The following is a 21,078-nucleotide window of genomic DNA, read 5'->3' on the forward strand; positions in this document are numbered from 1 at the left end:
AGGTAGTCGGGCTCCCCTCATTATCAGTATCATTATCACCCTGCACAAATCAGAGGCAGAGACAGACGCACACATCACCGCGAGACACACACACACCCAACACAACCAAAAAGTTGTCTGTCCAGGGGTTACTTACGTCTCTTCCCTTTCCCCAAAAAGCATACTTACCTACGCAGTACTCCAACAAGAGGAGAAAGAGGTAACTAAACCGAAAAAAGGTTTTCGGATCCCCTCTGTCACGGACGACGGAAACACCGCCAACCACTTTCAAGTTAGCAAAGTTTTTAGTTGGTCGGGCTTTGACTCTGCGACGACAAACCTGAACCGGTCTATCCAAGGCATCGTGGCTTCTCAAAAAAGCTTCCAGACCCCTTCTCGGTTGTCGGCCGGCGCCATCCCATTCCCCTACGCACTTGGCAACCAAGCTCGCGCACATCTTCTGTCTTATTTTTTCAATTATTCTTTTACTCCTGAATCTTGGTCTTGACTACCAAGTTCATTACCCACCCCCATTATTACCCTGTTTTTCTCTGCAACGCGGGTACTCCGTACGTTGTATATTAGCAGTGGGACGTGTACACACAACCTGAACCGGGACCTGAACATTGTCAACCACATCCCGGCCGGTGGTTAAACGCCCTGTGGCTTGCAGTTTTATTTGGCGCCATTGAACGTGCCATTTCCACGAGGGAGTCCAAGCTTTGATTGCTGTACCTGAGTCTTGCCATATCCTGGAATACCTTATTACACGGCCACACACAGCGAGACGAGATCGGAGACCGGCGACAACGCGATTCTTACTGAGAGTCTCCAGAGTTCTCCTCTTTACGCATCGTCCACGACTCCGCTTATCACTTCCGGGTCATCCACAAGTGCCTATTAATAAAATACAACCAAGAGGACCGAAAGGCCATCATCAAGTTCGACTACCGGGGAAGCTGCCTAGCTGGCTGCGTTATCCTGCATCTGTCTGCATCGAGTCTGCATCGGACGTGCACACCGCAAACTGCAAAAGGAGGAGAGAGGCACATAATAAACCACACCGTCCACTCACACGCCTATCGCAAGAGAAACAAAACAAGCACACCTTACCACACCTTACATACATATTACTTGATCCTCCTTCCCACCCCCCTTGCCCCCTACTTTTCCCCAGAAGAGGCCCTCAATCTCTGACCAAACATCTGCCCGACAACGGCCACGCCCTCTTGTCCTGCTGCGTCTACTCCTCTTTTTCACATTTATTACCGACAGCTGAGAGGGGCTTTTCGAGACCGTTTACCAGCGACCCCCGCAAGCTCCAACGCACGCCCGCCCGCCTTCTCCTCTTCTCGCACGCCAACGGGGGTTCGATTGAAAGGAGACAAAGGACGCCGGATCCACCATTGATCGACACCGTCGACAGGGCAGTAGCTCCAGGAGTCGCAGAAGGCTCAAAGTACCTCATTTGGTATTAGTACTCGACACCTGCTCACTCGCACTCGAACGAATCGACCCGAAACCACGAGTCAACTACTCTTCCCGTCTCCCAGCCATAACGCCAACCCGAACAAACGCCTCTTTTTGTTCCTAACCAACAGGAGGCAAAAAGAAGAATCATAAACAAATCAACAGTGTCAACACTCTATATAAGTCTTGTTGAGAACCATTGCGGTGCTCACCCGACCACATCACATTGACGACATCGGATCGACTTATCCACCTCCGTCACTACGAGAGCATCTCATCAAGGCACGCACGCACGCACTCACACAAACAAGCACCTTTCGATATCGCTCCCGAACATCGTCCTCGCCTGGGTTCTTAAGAAAGCCCATACACTCGTCTCATCCACACCCACAAACGCACATATTTCCGATGGGCTCGTCAATAGCCCAAAGACACATTACTTGCACACTATCATTACCATATCCACCAACATCAAAAATGGCCGCCGCTACCACCCTATCTTCGCAGGAGCAAATCTCCAACTTTGCTCTTCAGCAATACCTCGTCCTCCAATCTCAACATGAGGAGCTCCGCCAACATCTGGACACGATCCGCCCCATGACGACCTCCAACACCTCGCTCTCCTCATCACCATCTGTGTCCCCGACGCGTAGCACCTGCTCGCCCTTTGGCCAGTACCCTAACGGCAGCAGTGGTAAGAGGCATCACAGCCGAAGCCGTCGCTCGTCACTATCGAGCCCCAAGGCCCGCCGCAGTAGTTCACTCGCGCCCATCGCGGACGAGACCACCATCTGGGCGGTCGCCGAGGAAGAGCAGCGCCTCTTCGACGTCAATGAGGGCATGAAGCGGGCTCTGATGGAGCTCCTTAACTGCGAGCAGGTGCGGAGCGATAGCTCGTTCCGCATGTGGGTGCAGTGCCGCCTCATGGACACGGAAAAGGAACTCCGTTCAGAACGACGACGCAAGAGCGCGCCATGAGTCTGCTATCAAGAGGCATCTCACGCTCTCATCTTTTGCGGATCGACACAAAAAGCGCAGCATTTTTTTGAGCCTTTTGGTCTTAGCTCTTTTTCAACCTACCTAATTATGCACCGGATTCTTCTTTTTCATGAGGCTTTGGATTTGACAAGGGGATTAACTATCTCGTCGAATGGCGTTGAGAGGGGATTTGTGTGGGAATTTCAACATCTTGCCGAGGACAGGCATGGCATGGATTATGGCACGACATGGGTCGTTTTGCCCATCACAGAGAGGGAAAAGCTGGGTTTGCATACAGGCGAAGATGCTTATTTCATCTCGTCTGTCGGATATTTGGTGTTTTACTGGCGAAGGCTGATTGGGATACACCACAGTCAATCTGCCTTTTTTCTACTTCTAATTTTATTTTCTTGTTATCGGTGGTTGCAGGAATATCACACACAAACAACCATCTGGTCCATAGAGTTTGTAATGACTGAAACGACACCAATTACCAATCTTCGACCATACCTTTGACTCTGTTCTTGACATTTGATACTGTGTTTGGGTTGGCCTGGTCAGACTCGTGATGGAAGCATAGCTCGGTGGTGTCGAGGTGGTGTTGAAGTGGTCTGAGCATGACGGGACTCGGGAGATCACCATGATGCATGCGGAGTTGGAGATGCATGCCTAGCATAACTTAATAACTCCCTATCTCTGGAAGCTCCATGATGTGGAAATGATCACCATTGCTCTACTGCGCTGCCAACAATAAGAAAACGGGCGAATCCAAAAACATCAGAACTTCCCACAAAGCCTATTCGCACGCCCAATCGGCCAAGCTCCAAAAGCTCCCAAACTGCGGAAAACCGGGGCACGCAATCCGCACAACATTCTGAACATTGTGACATTGTCCCTGCCCTCGTCTAATTCGCCGATGTTCTTTACCGTGCAAATTGCAGATTAAGTTGAACGCACGCACTATGTGACGAGAGCTGCTGCCGTTGGCGTTACTTCGCGGACTGGGCCCGCACCGCACCTACATCACTTTGACTGCAAACATCATTTTCAAGCTGGACAAAAAGCCAACACGCACCTCACGCACGAAGCTGTGATCCCCACTGCCGAACGCCCGCCCGTCCGCCCGAGCCTAGCGGAAAGCTTCGCGTTTGGGACATCTCGTGTTTTCTTCTTGGCGAAGCGAGACGATTCGAATTGGCTGATCTGTCTGTGTTTGGTCAATTCGCTGCGCCAAGGGAAAAATCCACTTTGGAAAGCTCCATTCAGGCCAAACCTGCCGACAGCTAGACAGACGACGACAACAAAGACGACGCGATCGAGAGGGCACTTCTACTACCACCATGTCAGTGCTTCTGGAAACCAGCTCTGGCGATATTGTGATAGACCTGCTGGTCGACTACGCGCCAAAGCTGTGCGAAAAGTAAGTCACGGCTCCCCGACAGCACTACAACGCTCTTGCTCAGCTAACCAAAGACCCCTAGCTTCCTGAAGCTCTGCAAAGTCAAATATTACAATTTTTCACCAGTCCACTCTGTTCAGAAGAACTTCTCCTTCCAGACCGGCGACCCTCTCGGACCCTTGTCGAAACAATCCGATGGAGGCACCTCCATCTGGGGCCTGCTGTCGGGCGACAGCTCCAAGAAGATGTTCCCGGCCTTCTTCCACCCGAAGCTGAAGCATCTTGAGCGAGGCACCGTCAGCATGGCCACGGCGCCTCTGGATTCCGACCCGGATACCCGCGTGGCGGCTTCTCAGTTCATCATCACCTTGGGCGATGAGACGGACTACTTGGATGGCAAGGCCGCTGTCTTTGGCAAGGTCGTGGAGGGCTTCGACGTGTTGGAGAAGATCAACGAGGCCATCGTAGACGACAAGGGGCACCCCCTCATCGACATTCGAATCAAGCACACCATCGTTCTCGATGACCCGTACCCCGATCCCCCCGAGTTGCGAGAGCCCAGCGCCTCACCTCCTCCGACCAAGTCACAACTCGATACCGTCCGGATCGCGGACGAGGCTGCGCTACACGAAGACGATGATCTGGATGAGGAGGCGATCGAGAAGCGGCGGAGGGACCGAGAGGCACGGGCCCAGGCTCTCACTCTGGAAATGATGGGTGACCTGCCGTTTGCCGAGGTCGCTCCCCCTGAAAACGTCCTCTTCGTCTGCAAGCTCAACCCCGTCACGACGGATGCCGATCTGGAGCTCATCTTTGGCCGGTTCGGCAAGATTCTGAGTTGCGAGGTCATTCGTGATGCCAAGACAGGCGACAGTCTTCAGTATGCCTTTATCGAATATGCCGACAAGGCGTCTTGCGAGGCTGCCTATGCCAAGATGCAGGATGTCCTGATTGACGACCGGCGGATCCACGTGGACTTCTCGCAGAGTGTGAGCAAGCTGCAACAGGTCTGGAGAGACGATACAAACCAGAAGCGTAGAAAACACGCGTCCAGGGGTGGATTCGGAGGCGTTGACGAACTCGAAAAGAGGCGGCAATACCGTGACGAATACGAGCGAAACGGAGATGATTATGACCTGGTGTATGGAGACGAGGAGATGAAGGGTCGCCACCACCAGCGCGCTAAAGACCGACGTCCCGAATCAGATAAGCAGCAGCATCAGCCTGAGCAAGACAGAGATCAACGGGAAAGAGATCGACCCAGATCGGACCAGGTGCGGAGACGCAGTCGAAGCCCCGGACGCTCAAGGGCCATGGATAGGGACAGAAGAGGAGATGGAGATCGATACCGATCCGATGATCGCGGTTCCGGACGACGGCACGATCAGTACGAACGGCGACGCGACGATAGGGATTTGGGTCGCAGAGACCGCAGAGACTGGGATAATCGGCATCGAGGTAGGGATCGAGACTCGGACAGACGAAGATAGTAACGGCAGCAGCGGCAGCAGAAACAACTGCAGAACGCGCATCTCATTTTCTTCTCGTCTCCGAAAATGCCCATTCAAAACTATACCCAGCCGCCGTTGGCCAGACCGCAGTTTGCAGCAGTCCGGTCAGCCACAGATGTAGACCCCAAGAAATACAAAAAATTGACACCACTATCGCCTCTGCCGCCCGCGTAAGGCTCGTGTTTCATGAACAACAACAATATCTCGTTGACCTATCGAGATGCACCGCGGCACCCTGCTTGTAAGCCACTCCTTCGCATCTCGCCGTCGACCAGGGAAGTCCGGATGTGGGGAACGAGGGAAGAGAGAGAGATTGCCACAGCAAAGGCCGTGGGGTTTGACTTTACAACTTGACGTCGCACATGGCGAACGGCTTGCCCCAAGTAGGATTGGTCTCATCGTTTCGTCGTTGCAAACATGGCTATCAGGGCCCTTTTTCCCACACTCGCAAGGGGCCATGCAAGTAAGCGGCCGGAAGCACCGCGGAAGTGGGGATCGATACACCTCCTTGATGTTGCCGAGGGGAGCTTGCATCAGCCTGCTGCGTTTGATGAAGCTGTCATCTGTCAGTTGTCATATCTTCAAGGTGGTTCCTGTGCTATGGGAGAAGCTGCAACGGAGCGGCATTGAGAGACGGACCACGGACCATGGACCATGGACCATGGACCGCCATCTCAAATGAAGTCCGCAGCCGCCTCGTGCGAGGCCGGCATTGTGCAACGTCGTTTTCGACCTGTCAGGACAATCTCCGATCACATCCTCGCATTCCTCAGAGTTCAGCTCTACGAAGAAGACCATCCAGAATCCTAGAGCGAGGTTGCCTTCGGGATGAAAGCTGATGACTTAAGTTCGCGGCAATTCGTAAAGTTGCTTCCGAACCTGACCGATTTCCTTTATCGTTCGCATTTCGTTCTCGTTGCCGCTGCCGCCTGCAACCTCATCGCGGCGTCTAATAGATGCGGTCTCCTGGTGTAGGGCCTCGCAAGTTCCCCCTTCAAGGCGTCCTGTAATAGCAGCTGCTAATGTCGCACAGGATCACGAGAGTGACAGCACGTCAAGTCTCGCTGCAGAGCTGCTGCAGTTATTTCTGTCCGTTCTGGCCGCTAAGCATCAACTCCCCAATCTTGTGCGACCGCGTCTTTCATTGCCTCCGTGCGAGCGAGACATAAAGATCACAGCTCGTCAGTTGTGCTACTCCGTAGGGCTCAATGGTCGGTCGATGATGCTGAGGTTGAGGCGGAGGAGGCCGATTGTTTTCCCAATGCAGAGCAGAATTTCGTTGCAGCCAAACCACGGAACGGCAACGTTGTTGGCACAGTACGTCGAGAAACGGCACTTGAACAAATTCTAAAGGCCCAAACCAACGGATCTGATATTCTCCATCGTCAATGTGTTAATTGTGGAGGTAGCCCGGCTCGGCTCGTCTCGTCTCGTCTCATTCTCCTGCGCCTCCTTCGCCTCCTTCAGTGCCTGGCCCTGGTGGCTGCTCTCCATCGCTGACAACCTTAATCGATCTGCTCCGGACGTGGCCGCCCCCTAGTATGGGCTGTCAGATGACATTGTGTCCCTGGAAGCCGATCCAATCGCTTACGTTCTGTGTCCCTGTTACAAACGGCTGCCCGCATATGGATGGGAAGGGAAAAAAAACTGGTTCTGGCTATGACTGGCAGCTCCCCCAAAGGACAGATGCAGCGCCCCGAAGATGGCTGCAAAAAAATTCCGTTGTCAGCGAAGCCGTCGAGCCATGTGCGTTCTGCTTGCTGCCTCCCGTCCCAGAAGCAGGCACGCACTAGAGATGCCCGGTAACAGGTAAAAGGTGAAGAGAGGATCTGCATCACGACAGCCTGATCGCCGGCATGACGGCCTCACCTTGTTGGGCGAGGCTTTTGTTGCTGCACATGATATCAGTCTTGACGCTGTGCTACGCTGCCAACAACATCTCAGTCGACTCTCGATACGAATTGCTCTTCTAGAGTTTCAGCGAGGGCAGCTCGTTTCTCTTGTCTTGGAATTGCGGCGCAGGCTTTTCCATGAGAGCAAGATGAGAGTAATCCCGAGAGGCCTGCGCGCTTCCAGACAGTCATCGACGAGGCGAGGACATGTCTCAAACACCGTGAGGGTTTCTTTGGCAATAAGCTCATGCGGAAACACGAGTATTGCCTGGATTATGAGACTTTGCATCTCGTTGACCTTGCACGCTGTGAGACGATGGCATGACAAGACTTTGCTGCGGCGATAAATCTGTGCTTCACGATTCCAGTCCCAGCAGCATGTCAAAATCAACGGTAAGAAGGAAAAGAAGCTTCTTACACGGTTCGAAAATCACCCCTGAGAAACGCATCATTACGGACGTTAGGATCACGATGGAGAATAGGATCCGTCGGCTTCGAGCATGGGCTTTGCATCCATGACAGAATCCTTTGCTTCCTGGTTGCTAAAGGGCCATTGGGAACGACGACGCCACGCCGGGCGAGTTTTAGTTACTTAAACTCCTGCAGCAGGACATCTACCCCTGATTCAAATGCACGGGGATATCGGACGACGTAGCATTGCAGCCTTCTTCCTCTCTCAAACCCTTCATCGCCAACACCGTCGATGTTGAGGTACCGACCGTCCTCCAATACGGAGGCCTTTCGCGGCAAGCGGGCGGAGGAGAGTGCATCGCGTCAAGAGAAAGCTGAGGCATGGCATACATGATGCCTACCTATCCGTACAGGATTCACGTCAACGGGCATGCATCACCAGCTGGCCGCCCACGGGCGAAGCAACAACGGCAAAGCAGGTGCGGGAGGGAAAGGAGAACCACACACACCGACACATTACTACGCATACACGCGCACATCCCACCATCGCTCTGTGCCTCAGCGGCCCGTTTGCTATTTCCGTCCCTTCCTTGTTTCCCTCCAACCCTCCCTCGCGTGCCGTGTATCGAAGCTCTTCCCGCTATCTTTATCCAAAAGCAGAGGCGCGGCCGCGGCCGGAACTGCAACGTTGTGGAGGGGGAGAGGGGAGGGGGGCAACCAAATCCCGGTCGCCAAGTCGCGGACGATCAGGTTGCAGCACAAGCGAAGGGCGAGGGTCGAAAAACGTGCAGGAAGACACCTCATCTGCCACGAGGAAGAGTGCGAGGCTTGGGGACGGGGGCTACTGCACACCGAGCCTGGCTTAAGAGAATCGAGAGCTACTCCGTACAACGGCGCGACAACAACAGATGGGCTTGCTTGGCAGCTCCCACATCCCAATTCGGAGCTAGGTGTGCGCCCCTTCGCCCCTCCTGGTCCCTCTTGAGGCGGCCTTGGGCGGCCGTCTTTGGCGGCCATATTCATGCATCTCGTTTGCCCATGTAAGAGTACTTTGCAATGGAAGTAAGGCAAACACCGTGATCGCCGCCAGCTATTTCGGAGGGAGTCGTCTCTTGTGCATCCCTCCGGCCGTATCTCTTCGCCAGCTGAGGTGTCGGTTTGCCTGATAGAAATTCTTCGCGGAACCTCCCGGTACCGGGCTGGCAAATGATGGCTCAAGTTTGTTGCTTGCAATTATGCATGCAGATGACGGGCTTTGCAGCATGGCCTATGGTCCACGGTCCATTTCTCCAAGATGCTCATTTCTTACAGGATTCTTTCTCGGCCGGCCAGGGAGATGTTTGGCGAACGAAACCGCTGCACGCACCACGCAGCATGAAGCATGCAGCAGCAACACCGTTGATTATTCTGCTTTTCTTGCTTTTTTCTTCTTCTTCTTGCTTTAGGTTCGGCCTTTGAGTCTTTCTTGGCCCTCTTCCCTTGGATTTTTTTTCTTCTTCTTCTTCAGCGAGTTGGCGGTGTCACACTTTAACTGGGCGCTAAGTGGCAGTCGGTAGCTCTAGTACCGCTTGATGGCTCGTCCCGGGGCCTATCATCGTTGTCTTCTGGCTGGAGAGATGTTCGTGTTTTTTGTGCATATGGCTCTCTCGGTTCTATCATCCTGAACTGTGTCTGTTGCAGCAAAGGCCGCTTCCGCAGTGTGACATAGACAGCGACACCCACCACAAGCGTATTCACTGACGATGGCTTGCGTCACGTAACCTTCAGCTTTGTGCATTTTGTCTCTCGCTCTCTTCCTATCACTTGCCGTATCTCTCTCTCATGTGTTTTCCTCTCCTACTGCTGTAGTACTTTTAGATGTTCATACCCAAGATAATGCCTTGGTGTACATGAACCGGGGAAAAAGTGTGATTTGCCCTGATACAACCCAATCTCGCTGATGATGGCTCTGCTCATTCCATCCATTAGTTATCGTGACAGGGTCACACGATCAAGCGTCCATGGTTTGCACCCTTCAAGTGGGACCGAGAGGGCCGTTTTGCCCGACCAAAGGTCGAGTAAGCAAGTGTTTGTCGCGTCGGTCTCTTCGGTGTCATTTTGGAAAGACACCATTCCCATTTCAGAAATGTTAGTTCTCAAAACAGACACTACTTCTATTCTTCTGTACCCCCTCTTCCCGTATTCCACACCTTTCTTTCTGTTGACGACTGGTGAAATCTTGCATCTTTGGAAGAGAAAGCGGTTGTTTGGGGAAACTGACAGCCTGGCTGTCGTCCCCATGATACATGTACCTCATCATCGTGGGAGTGATCATCCGTCCAATACGTGTTGTCTTCTCCGTTGGGCGCACTTGCACCGAGCGTTTATACAAGTCTCAATTACCACACAACTCGGCACTTTTCTTCAGCAAGAGAAATTACGCGCGTGGGAGGTACGCTGAGAGATTGGATGCACTCACGGTGTTGGAATACTTTCCTACTCCCATCACCTCTAAAATTATTGTCTCGATTCCCAGCGGTAGGCCCAGGATGAGAACTCTCCATACGAAATGGTGGCGATAATACAGGAACAGCAGTCTCGCTTCTCCAAGCAAGACGAATATCAAGCGTCAGTCCGATTGGATGTGCAGGGGTTTCCAAGTCATCTTTTACGGCTGAGAAAGCCAATGCAGTCTCAAAAGGTCTAAGGCCGTTTTTCTCACACTGTCATTTCATTTCCCTCTCAAGTTGCCGATGAGATGTGCTGCAAATGGAACGAGGTTCTCGGGTCCAGCTTGGCCTAGCCCCCGAGGACCCCAGACCCTTTTTTCTCCTCATTAAATTCCAAGATACACCCAAGATGAGATCGACCTTCCCTCCCGGCTGGCTCTATAAGATCTTCCAACGCAGGAGTAGCCCCCCCCCCCCTGGCTCGACCAACCTGTCCGCCCCTCATCCTCCTATCTCTACGCCGTCGTCGCCCCTCTTCCGTTTGCTTTCCACGTCCCGTCCCTCCAGCCCCAAAGTAATCCTACCCAATCTGCATTGATGAAGGAGGTACTGGAGAAACGAGTGGAGGGGTTTTGGCCATAAAGGCTCTCTCTTTCTCTCTCTCTCTCTCTACCTTCCTAGGTACTCCCCATCCCCCCCACCTACCCCAGTAGGCCATGCTTGTTTGTCACTGAACTGCCAGAGCCGAAGTGAGAACGTCTCGTTCTCCACCGTTCTAATGTACGTCTTTCTGCGGCTTCCCGCGGCACCGGTGCTACTGCAGCACCGCATGAGTCTCTTTTTTCTTCTCATCTGTGTATGTAGGCAAATCTACACTTCATCTGCTTCTCTGTTGCTTCGGTCTAGTTCAAGGGAGCCCCCCCAAAAAAACATGCCGTAGCAGCCTTGTCTTCCCTCGCCCGTCCGATGACAGATGTCGTGTCTGTGTGGTCCGCAAGCTTCCATGGGGGGAAAGAGAAGAGGGGGAAAACGGATACGCGCCAACGTCGACAGAGAAGGGGGGTGGAGGGGCGTGAACGGAATAAATGACCTGACTTTCATATCCATGGGAAATCAGCTCTGTGTGAAGAGAATCTTCAAGATGTGGAAAATGTCTCTTTGATGGATGTATTTTGGACAGACAGTCGGAGGGTGTGGATAAGTTTGAAGGCACGGTGCAAACACAGGAACTACCAAGCTATCTGTCCTGCGTTGCCGAATCAAAAGATGCGTCCTCCAAGACCAGAATGCGTATAACACTCGCCGGCTGCAGCTGCTTCACGCTTGTTTTCTCACCGGTGTTGTCTTATTTATTTTTTCTTTTTTAATCCGGGGGTTTTTATCAATCTTTTCTCCCCATCTTCCCTCCTAAGCTGGCCTGGCTCATGTCCTTGCCTCCTCTTGTTGACTTATTTTGTTTTTTCCGGACTTCCATGTGGAACACTGAATAAGTCTCGAACCTTTCTTTTCGCCTTGCTAGATCTCTACACTTGGGAAAGGCATTCCATCAGCGGACTTGTCTCAACACTTTCCTGTTTCTTCAAGAGAGTACGTCTTACAAGGAGGCGTAGAGAGAAAACAAGAACAAGATCTACCCCCATCCAGCAAATTAACTCTTATTTCCTCCTTTCTCATCCTACTACTCCTCTTCTTTGCCTTTGCTTTACCTCTGGCTCCTACGCACATCACCCAGGCCCCATACCAGTCAGTCTCGACGGAGATCAGACTTGCTGAAGAAGGAAAAAAAAGCAAAGCACGACGTCCCCCATCCTTCTCTGAAACAAGACAAGGACTTTGACGCCTGGTCACGACAGCATCAGCATCAGCATCAGCAGCATCGAAAACAAAGTGGCTTGTTACCCCCCTCATCGACGAACGCGAAGCACAGCATCTCTCCAATCCCACATCTCTCCAAAGAAAAGACTGACACCACACACCGAAACAAGAAATAATCCAGAAAAAAAAGCCCAGTCCAGCCCCTCGCTTCCTGTGACAGACGCGCCAAATCTTGCCCACACTACCAGACATCGCTACACGATCGAGGCCCACCACCCCCATCGTCATCGTCACCGTCTATTACACTACCTTACCTTCTCGCTACGTCTCTAAGCTTTTGCTTTAGAGCAAGATCATCCGAGAAAGAAGTAATCATTTGTGCGAATACAACGACGATGGTCAACCCGGCATACTACCCAGACGGAAGACGATATAGCCGCGTCGACCCGACATATGTCTACCCGGAACGGCAGCAACGACATCACTCGCATTCTTCTGAAGCGCGGACATCAAATATGACCGAACGAGAGACTGACACTGATACACCTCCCCGCAAGCGCATTGCTGTCGCTGTAAGTCCCAATCCTTTTTCTTTGCTCTTCCACCCTTTCCCATCAGCTTCCATATGTTTTACACTTCTTGTTTGTATCTTTCTTTCACGTGTGTTTCAATATCAAAAACGAGCCAATCTTCGAAAGGATCGACTTCAATGTTGGAGGCCGTACAAACCAAGGGAACTTGCATAGCCGTTATTTGATGTAATAAAGATTGGGAAAAGGGAAAAAAAGAAAGATCTGACAAGATTGACAGTGTGGCCGTTGCCGGAAGCGCAAGATTCGCTGTAGCGGAGACACTGGCAACGGGCTCCCATGCCAGAACTGCAAGGCCGCCGGCGCCGAGTCCTGCATGTTCTTACGAGTAAGTCGATCAACGTCCATGGGGGCCTCGATGCGGCCTGCCCTCTTGAAGTCCCAGACTAACACGACTTCCAAAAGGTCGCCTCAACAGAAGCTCCCTGGGTATCTACAGATCAAACATTTACATACGACCTCAAAGCCGCCAGAGCATACGCCCACACCGCCATGGCCTCGCCCCTGAACTCGTCCCCGCCTCACCACTACGCCTCCGACATCCACGATGGCCTCCCCCGCTACTCGTCAACATCAGCTAGCTACTACGGCGGAAAGTACTACGCCTCACCCGCGACTATGCCGAGCTGGTCCGCCACGCCGGGCTACTCAGACGACGCCGTGGACTACAGCCCTGCCGCGGTGGCCTCCATGGGATACCCGTACTCTTACCAGCAGCCCTCAGATACGAGCTACTACTACCGCGTAAACCCCGTCGCAAAGGTTGCCACAGCTGCGCCCAGCGCGAGCGACTTGTACGTCAACACGGCGGACGCCGTAGCGGCGGCGGGATACACCTACGGCGGCAACGCCGGCGCCGTCACGCAGCTTCCTCACCGGCCCGCAGCAGCCGTCACAGCGGCGGCGGCGGCGGCGGCAGCGGTGCAGCAGCAGAGCGAGGGCCAGAACTTCTCCTTCACTGGTGTCGCCGCTTCCTTGCCACCCGCAGGCGGCGACCGTCGACTCCCCGACCCGGCTACGCGTCAACCTATCGCCAACACGAACGTGCTAGCCTACCGTACAGAAGGCGCTGCCGCCACCTCATCCTCCACGGCGTCGACGTCGACAAAGTCATCAGGTAGCCCGACGTCCCAGCCCTCCCCAATCTCAGACGTGACCACAAGCTACACAACGTCAGGCCCCAGCGGCTCAGGAAGCTTCGAGACGTCGCCCGTGTCAGCGTACCCTCCACCCTCGCACACCGTTCCCTCCATGGTGCAGCAGCAGCAGCAGCATCGAATCTCCAACGCCGAGATGGCGGGATACCCGCCCTCCACGACCACGAGCGGCGGCGGCGAGCCCATCTTCAGCGCCTCAGAAACAAGTCTCCGGTCCGCGTCTGATTCTGACCTCAGCTACAAGTACACCGACTCCTCCACTGCGCCGTCAGGGGTAGGCAGAGACGGCAGCGGCCGTCGCGGAAGCGGCGAGACGACGAGCTCAACCTCCTCTTCGTCCTCCACCACGCCCGTGGGCGGAGCCGGCTCGCTTTCAAACGGGCAGCAGTATACCGTCACCACGCCGTCGCCGGGCATGTACGCTTCTGTGGGTCACCATGGACGGCATCATATCGGGCAGTACATGCTCTCTGAGGAGGTTGCGGCCGAGCAGCATCATCATCAGCATCACGGCCATCACCATGATCACGGCCATAGCCACCACCACAGCAGTCACCACCACTCGGGTCGTAGGTCTGCGGGTGGCTTGTCCGCTTCCTAGGATCAAACCTTGCGCTCCGGCCGGCCGGCTGGAGCGCCTGATGCTCACTTATTAGTGGTGCCAGCAAAGGAATCGGGGGCCCCCTTTTCCGCCATAGCAGTCACTGCTTGCTGCAACATTCTTTTCGCGATTGCTTTTGTTCTATCCGCCCACTCCTTTTATTGCACTTTTCGATTCTCAGACAACTACGACGCTGTCGACGCTCATTCTCGCCAAATGAAGATGCATCCCATGATAGTAACCGGTGAGAAGGGAATCCCAACTCGGTGAAATCGGAATACGAGCCCAAGGTGCGAGAGAGGAAAGAATGTACGTCATCGATTTATCCAGAAACGGCATTCATCTTCCCAGGTGCTATTCTGGAATGTGAGAGAACCTGCAGCGTAAGCCGTGGCGCTCTCTCGACTTCCTGGGTTCCTGCACGCCTTTTTATCAACACGAAACATACCGGTATGCATACTCCAACGATGAATGGGAGGTGCAGGTTGTCATTAAGGAAACAAAACCGCCTCCTGTTCGTATGCCGTCGAAGCAGAGTACGCCACAGCCTTATTCTCCCTCTCGTATGTTGTCGAAACAGAAGACGCCATTAGAGGGGAGAGGCTTTCGTTGTCAGGCAGGGGTGGCACATCGTCCACCCCCCATTTTTCTCCAGCTGGAAGCGAGACGTGGCTTGCCCTCTTGTACGAAGTCCAGGCACCGAAATTGGGGATTCCTTTCTTCCCCGGTGAAGAGGGTGTGGTCTGCTGCATATATGTGGCTCAGCCTTGCTTGCCATTATCATCGACAGTACCCAACGACAACAACGACGTCTGCGCCGCCAACTTGCATACCGTTACCGGAGGCCAAGAGAGCCTAGAAAAGCTCCATCTCTTTAGGCAATGGGGGCCCAAGAATGAAGCCGTTGGAAAATACTACCCAATGTGGCCTTGCATCCATCAATGGCATCTCAGGACGCATTCATTCGTGTCTTTCGGTGTGGCATGGTGGCTGTCATCGAGAACAAGAGGGGGGGGGGAGGGGGACGCAAAAAGCCGAATCGAATCTCACTCCGAGATCCCGGCAGCATGATGCGGCTACCCGAACCCGGGACGCCCGCCCCTGATACCCGTCCAGTCCCGTCCCGTTCCCTCCCTCCATTTCCCGCGTCGCAGGTTCAAAGTCAGACTCTCCCAATATTTGGACCAATACTTCCCGACGGGAGTTACGAACCCCCTCGCTCCAACTCCCCTCTTCGGCCCCTCCTTTCGTGTTCTCAGAGAGCATGAGTTGGCTTCTTCTTCCCCGTCTCTCCTTCAATGGTACCCCACGCTGTGTCTGATACGGCTTGAGTTCATGGGGGAGAAATCGAGTTCCGAGAGGAGAGCAAGGTCTATAGTCTCTTTGGGTTGCCTATGTTCTTGGTTCTCGATCCTAAACTGCATGACTACACGCATGTCATCATCCTCTCTCTCTACTTTCACACATCCATGATTCATTACCTTTTTTCCCAGTCAGTCCCTCACTTTTCATGATGTTTTGTACCTCATCGCACTTGCGTGGTCTACGTTGGGTAATCTTGTACCAGTCTGCATCTTTTCCCTTGATGTCCTGTGTTTTCTCGCTCGTCTGCTACAGTTTGATTGAAATGGTGTAATAATTTAGTGGAGGGGGAAAGCATTCGGATAACGGAACGGATGGATGTTTACAAGATCCCCAGGGAGGGGATCTCATGACAGGAACCTCATGGAAACGGTGATACAAAAAAGAATGGTAGTATGAATTAGCGGACATTGATACCTGGACAAGGGGGGCTGAGGGGTATGGGGTCAGGGAGCTTTGGGGCATGATGCTTGATCAAAAAATTGAGGTTTATCAGGGGGCATTGTTTGGTCTTCATCATGTTGCCTGCTGGCATCATGAGGCGTTGGGATGGCTGAATTATTTTTTGTTACTCTTGACTTCCCTTAGTAGTTCCCAGCCACAGCAAGCCGTAAGGTGTAGCATAAATGTAGCCATGGGGTGAGTATAATTTATCAAATCACCAAAAACGGACCGGTCCCTCAACAAATCGCCAATTGAATCACGCTGAAGCAATCGTTCGTATGTCCTGCTCATGAATCGCCCAATACCCAAAGTATGAGAGTCCCCAGTGCAATATGCGGGGGATCCTACAGCATGGGCTATCTGATCAGAGAGAAGAGCCAACGGGCCTAAGAAGCATTCATTCCCACTGGCGTCGGAGATAAGAGCCCCTACTAGAATCGGGCTGATGCATTGCACGATGGGCAGGAATTGAGTAAAAATCAAATAACCTCTCTCATGATGCTTTTCTTCGTGGTCTTCTCATATGGATATTGGGTATGAACAACTTGCTCCCCTCGTCTCAAACACGGGGGGCAATGTGGATAGAGTGTGCGCTGGCACCTCTGTAAAAATTCCCCTTTCTACAACTTTTCCTCCGGTTTCTCCTCAATCTCGCAAAACGCCTTGAACGTGACAAACTCGTCATCGTCGTCGCCCTCGGACTGCAACACCAACTCCGCCGTCGATCCGACAAAGAAGACGTTACCCTCGCTAATCTTCTGCACCGTCGGGCCAACGGAAATGGTGCCCTTGCCAGAAGTACAGATGACGATGCTGGGACCCTCGATGGGCTCGAAGGTGACCTTGGAGCCGTCGCCGTTCAGCAGCGACCGGACGACGCTGAACTCCTCGATAGGCGGGTCGTATAAGATGACGGCAGAGCCGGAGCTGTAGGCGGCGCGGTTGAGGGTGGCGTAGGGGTACTCGGACGGAGACATCTTTTGCTCGTCAATGGGTGCGTAGTTGTAGGTGAGCATGTCAACGAGGGTGGGCACGTCCTTGAACTTGGGGGTGAAGCCGGCGCGGACGACGTTGTCCGAGGCGGCCATGCATTCGATAATGTCGCCTGAGAGGTAGGCGTGGATGTCGTCGGCGACGAGGAACATGGCCTCACCGGGCTCCATCTTGACGTAGTTTAGGAAGAAGAGGACGAAGAGGCCAATGTCTGCGCCAAATTCGGCATGGTTGCGGAGAATCAGCTCTGAGAGGGTCTCGCCGTCTGTTGTGGCTACGCCGCCGCCGGCGAAATTGCTGCCTTCTGACTTGGCGAGGGCGACAAGCTTCTCCGTCTGCTTCTCAATCTCCTCGGGCGTGGCGGAAAGAAGAGCGGCAAAGGCATGCTGCAGAGCTTTCTTATTCCGATCCTTGATCTCTGGGTTCTCGCTCTCCTCCTCGCCCTTGACCGTGTTGATGAACTCGTCGGCCTTGTCTTCGACGACCAGGCTCTTCAAGGGTGGAACTGTCGCGAGGAAGTGTGAGATCTCGGAAAGGGGGCGGAATCCGCAGAGACCCTCGAATGGGGTGATGGCGATAGCCATCTCGGGCTTGTGGTTATCATCGGGGTAGTTCTTGGGGTCGCGGGCGTGTAGCTGTTCGGCGAGCTTCTTATTCGGGTGGGCCTGTATCGACAGGGCCTTGTTGATGGAGAGAACCTTGAAGAGGAAGGGAAGCTTCGAGCCGTATTTGGAGGAGATGGGCGCAGAGAGAAGTTGCTGGTTGTCTTGGACGAGTTCGAGGAGTGTGCGACCAGACTGTAGGTCTTTTGAGGGGTTTGAGGGATGAGTGCCCATCCAGAGCTGCAAACACCAATGAGCAATACCATTCCTGGCGTTAATACAGGAATCAAGTCAAGCTCACCTCTGCGTAAGGCTTCTCCGACTCAATGCTGAAGCCCTCAGCTGGTGTTGTCGCCGCAAAGCGCGCAGCTGCTGAGTCCCCTCCCTTCTTTCCCCATTCGTAGGAGTTCACTCCGCATTGAAGCTTGAATAGAGGGACCTGTAGGACCATTGCGACTGAAGTGATGGAGCCAAAACAGCTCAAAGCGATTGAAAGAAAACGGTGAACAGAGGTTCCAAGGGAGAGGAAAGATGTGACGACAATGTCGTACTAATAAAGTTGGGAGTGCGTATGCTCACCCCACCATTAGATTTGACGTCAGGGAGAGCTTCACTTGGGGGACCCCGCAGAATGGAGCCAATACCTCCGGACCCCTCCAAACGATCATCCCGTCAGGTCGGAGCACGGGCCCCGGGCAAGTGGTCGGGCCGCATGGCGGAGGACCATTTGAGGAATTCCGTCTTGATTGGCTGTGGCTGGCCAAAAGTACGAGGTATCTTGTCAATTGACCCACTTCGGTTTTATACAACGCCGCGACGGATCGCAGCGGCACATTGGAGCAGTCGCGTTAATGAGCCAATGAAGCTCTCAGCACTCCGCTTTCCTGCGCGTCACCCGATACCGCCCGCATTCTGCCATCAGCATCTCCATGATCCATCCCCCATCTCCAAACACCTTGATTGCCATGGCATTCAGAGACCTGGCCAAATCAAAAGCTTAAATCATTGACTTTTTCTTTTTTGGTCGCGTCATGGGCTAAGTTTTCTTGGTCGATTTGTTTTCTTGTTTCCTTAAATAGCGTCTTTGCGCCTAGATACCCCAGCAACACCACAGAGAAAGAGCTCAAGGCAAGCTCTACCTAGCTTTGGAACTGGACGTGACCCCCGACCTGCCTGCGACAGCTGGCGGAGCAACAACCAAGTGAACGTTGCGCTTTCCCTGTAAGTGCCTTCGTGCTCGCCTTCCCTGCTTGCACCTAGCTACCTTGCCTCCACCTGGCTATCTCAACTTTCCCTCTCCCGCATTTCTCTACTGTTCCTCTTCCACCTCATCATCTCTCCATTTATTCATCTCCATCATCAGCTCAACTCAGAACTGATATCAATATGCCGCAGAAACGGAAGACCACAGCTGAGCAGCCGCCTCGCAGTGGTCGAACTGTGAAGCCTACCACTACCGAACCGAAGCCTGGGAGCTCAACCTCGAGCATACCTACGAGCACATCTTCTGCCCCGGCTGCCCGCGACGAGTCCACCTAGAAGAAGCGCGACTCGCCCGAGGTTCAGCCCAGTCCTTTGGAGTCTTTGCAAGCCAAGATGTCTCAGCGAAACCGAAGCGGCCGCGGCTCAAACCGCAACAATGGCAGCGGCCATGGCGAAGAGGTGCAGCTATGGGAATCTGCAAAGGAAAAATTCCACGAGGTTGTGAACGGTGTCAATCAAGAGAACGACAACCTGGCGGAACTATTGAAGCTTGACAAGAAGGCAGCCATGGCCAGCATGGACGGTGGAAACCCATCAGGCAGCGATCTGAACAAGATGGAGCAGAACTGCCGTTCCGGTGTCAAGCTGTCGGAGAACAACTCGAACAACATCAAGAACCTCATTGAACAGCTTAAAATTCTCAAGGCTGTGCAGCAGGCCAAGGAAGCAGCCGAGGCTCCAGCGACAACCGGTGCCTCATCACGGACCGGCAGCTCGACCCGCAATCGGGACGCCGCTGCAGCAGCACTTTACGACTTTGATGGAGCCGGCGACTCTCCAGTACCCAGCCCTATCGGCGGAAGCTCACGCAAGTACGGCGATAGGGGCAGCAACCGCGATAGTATGCCGCCCAAGGCAGATAGCGTCGAACCGCAAGGTTCCACGGGCTCCAACACGGCAGGTTCATCGTCAGGTGCCCTAGGGTCAAGCGCTTCTTCTGCAGCTCGAAGCAAGATATCGTTCTCCAAAGGGGACAAGGTAGCGTTCAAACGGAAGAAAGATGAGCCGCAGCAGGGCGAAGCACCGTATGACTGGATACTAGGTGAGGTGGTCGGCGTCATTGGCGAAGGCAAGAGCCGGCGGTACAAGTGCTTGGATGTGGAGCCGGAGGACAACGTCAAGCCTAAGGAGTACAAGACCTTTGCGTCGGGCATGATACCGATCCCGGCGGAGAACCAGACGCACAATCTCGCTAAGCTGGAAGCTGGCAGGATGGTCCTCGGGCTCTACCCGCAGACAACGGCATTTTACGCAGCAGACGTTGTCGGCACGGAGCCGGACGGCAAGACGGTCAACCTCAAGTTTCATGGCGAAAACGACTCATCGACTACGCATCAGGTGGAGCGGCGCTATGTGCTGGAGTACCGGCCCTGAACCCAAGAGGACAAGGTCCCCGAGATGTATCCGTAGATGCACCAGATGATCCAGATCTGGTGATGCGGAGAAGGAGAGGGCCAAACGCTCAAGTTGGGAAGTGCATGACGTTAGCGAAGTGTTAGCGAGGGCCATGAGCGGGCGTTCGCTTAAAGTATTGAGTTGAGAGAGTGTGTATTGGCCGAGAGATCAACGGCCCGGACATGGGATATCTGGTGTGTCTATCGTCAGGGCTCATTAAACAAACAAAAGGGGACATGACATGGCGGGTCGAAACGGAACTTAACATGCTTACTATGCATCCAAGGCAGGGGTAGCAGCTAGCGGGTATCCGTACCAGCGACAGGCTGGCAGGATTAGTAGTACGGATAGAAATGACTATGAACGTTTACATACTTTGAGTCTCTCGTCCGACTGTCTTACGTAAGGTACAGACGAGTCATCTCTTGTTTGGTGGCTTTTAAGTCCGTCGCTCGTGATGTGCGATTCGGATGTGTACATGCACCGATATGCGAGGCAAGGAGACGCTACAATCAAACTATCAGAGCCTTCAGAGGTTGGCTTTGAAATGTCAAATTTCGCCCCTGACTCCGGCATGGCACGTGCATAGATATTTAAATCGAATGCCGTGACTTGGTATGGAGTGAGGTGGTGGTGTATGTATCCGTACCTGCAGGTCGCTAAATACGCCTATTGGCTAGAGCGACAGCCACGATAACAAGGGGCTTGGGGCATGAAGGTAAGGTAGTCAGTCTCATCATGTCATGGACTGGAGGGATGGAAAGATATCATATTCTGTAGTCAAAGA

The 21,078-nt window shown here is 53.5% G+C and overlaps 6 protein-coding genes across 6 annotated transcripts; 5 read left to right on the forward strand and 1 right to left on the reverse strand.

Annotated features, from left to right (window-relative positions):
* Nucleotides 1-1,926: 1,926 nt before the first annotated feature.
* On the forward strand, nucleotides 1,927-2,427 carry BDZ83DRAFT_655366 (uncharacterized protein; the record flags this gene model as incomplete). Its single annotated transcript, XM_060510794.1, has 1 exon — nucleotides 1,927-2,427. One exon carries the CDS (start codon nucleotides 1,927-1,929, stop codon nucleotides 2,425-2,427), a length of 501 nt encoding a protein of 166 aa, XP_060360835.1.
* Nucleotides 2,428-3,767: 1,340 nt separating this feature from the next.
* BDZ83DRAFT_586801 (RNA recognition domain-containing protein) lies at nucleotides 3,768-5,458 on the forward strand (the record flags this gene model as incomplete). The annotated part of the gene is made up of 3 exons (XM_060505979.1): nucleotides 3,768-3,847; nucleotides 3,909-4,965; nucleotides 5,015-5,458. The coding sequence occupies 3 exons, from the start codon at nucleotides 3,768-3,770 to the stop codon at nucleotides 5,456-5,458; spliced, it is 1,581 nt and encodes a 526-aa protein (XP_060360836.1).
* A 2,347-nt stretch (nucleotides 5,459-7,805) lies between these two features.
* Nucleotides 7,806-8,779, forward strand: BDZ83DRAFT_30572 (uncharacterized protein). The gene has a single exon (XM_060502278.1). The coding sequence runs from the start codon at nucleotides 8,022-8,024 to the stop codon at nucleotides 8,682-8,684; it is 663 nt and encodes a 220-aa protein (XP_060360837.1). The 5' UTR covers nucleotides 7,806-8,021; the 3' UTR covers nucleotides 8,685-8,779.
* A 3,500-nt stretch (nucleotides 8,780-12,279) lies between these two features.
* Nucleotides 12,280-14,232, forward strand: BDZ83DRAFT_755813 (uncharacterized protein; the record flags this gene model as incomplete). The annotated part of the gene is made up of 3 exons (XM_060514669.1): nucleotides 12,280-12,456; nucleotides 12,695-12,802; nucleotides 12,880-14,232. The coding sequence occupies 3 exons, from the start codon at nucleotides 12,280-12,282 to the stop codon at nucleotides 14,230-14,232; spliced, it is 1,638 nt and encodes a 545-aa protein (XP_060360838.1).
* A 2,426-nt stretch (nucleotides 14,233-16,658) lies between these two features.
* BDZ83DRAFT_586855 (phosphomannose isomerase type I) lies at nucleotides 16,659-18,084 on the reverse strand (the record flags this gene model as incomplete). The annotated part of the gene is made up of 2 exons (XM_060505985.1): nucleotides 16,659-17,873; nucleotides 17,935-18,084. 2 exons carry the CDS (start codon nucleotides 18,082-18,084, stop codon nucleotides 16,659-16,661), a joined length of 1,365 nt encoding a protein of 454 aa, XP_060360839.1.
* Nucleotides 18,085-18,959: 875 nt separating this feature from the next.
* Nucleotides 18,960-20,660, forward strand: BDZ83DRAFT_634047 (SAGA-associated factor 29). The gene has a single exon (XM_060509070.1). The coding sequence runs from the start codon at nucleotides 19,230-19,232 to the stop codon at nucleotides 20,268-20,270; it is 1,041 nt and encodes a 346-aa protein (XP_060360840.1). The 5' UTR covers nucleotides 18,960-19,229; the 3' UTR covers nucleotides 20,271-20,660.
* The last annotated feature ends 418 nt before the right edge of the window (nucleotides 20,661-21,078 follow it).

The sequence above is a fragment of the Colletotrichum acutatum genome (assembly GCF_030867785.1).
Source record: "Colletotrichum acutatum strain CBS 112980 chromosome Unknown BDZ83scaffold_109, whole genome shotgun sequence".
Lineage (NCBI taxonomy): Eukaryota > Fungi > Ascomycota > Sordariomycetes > Glomerellales > Glomerellaceae > Colletotrichum > Colletotrichum acutatum.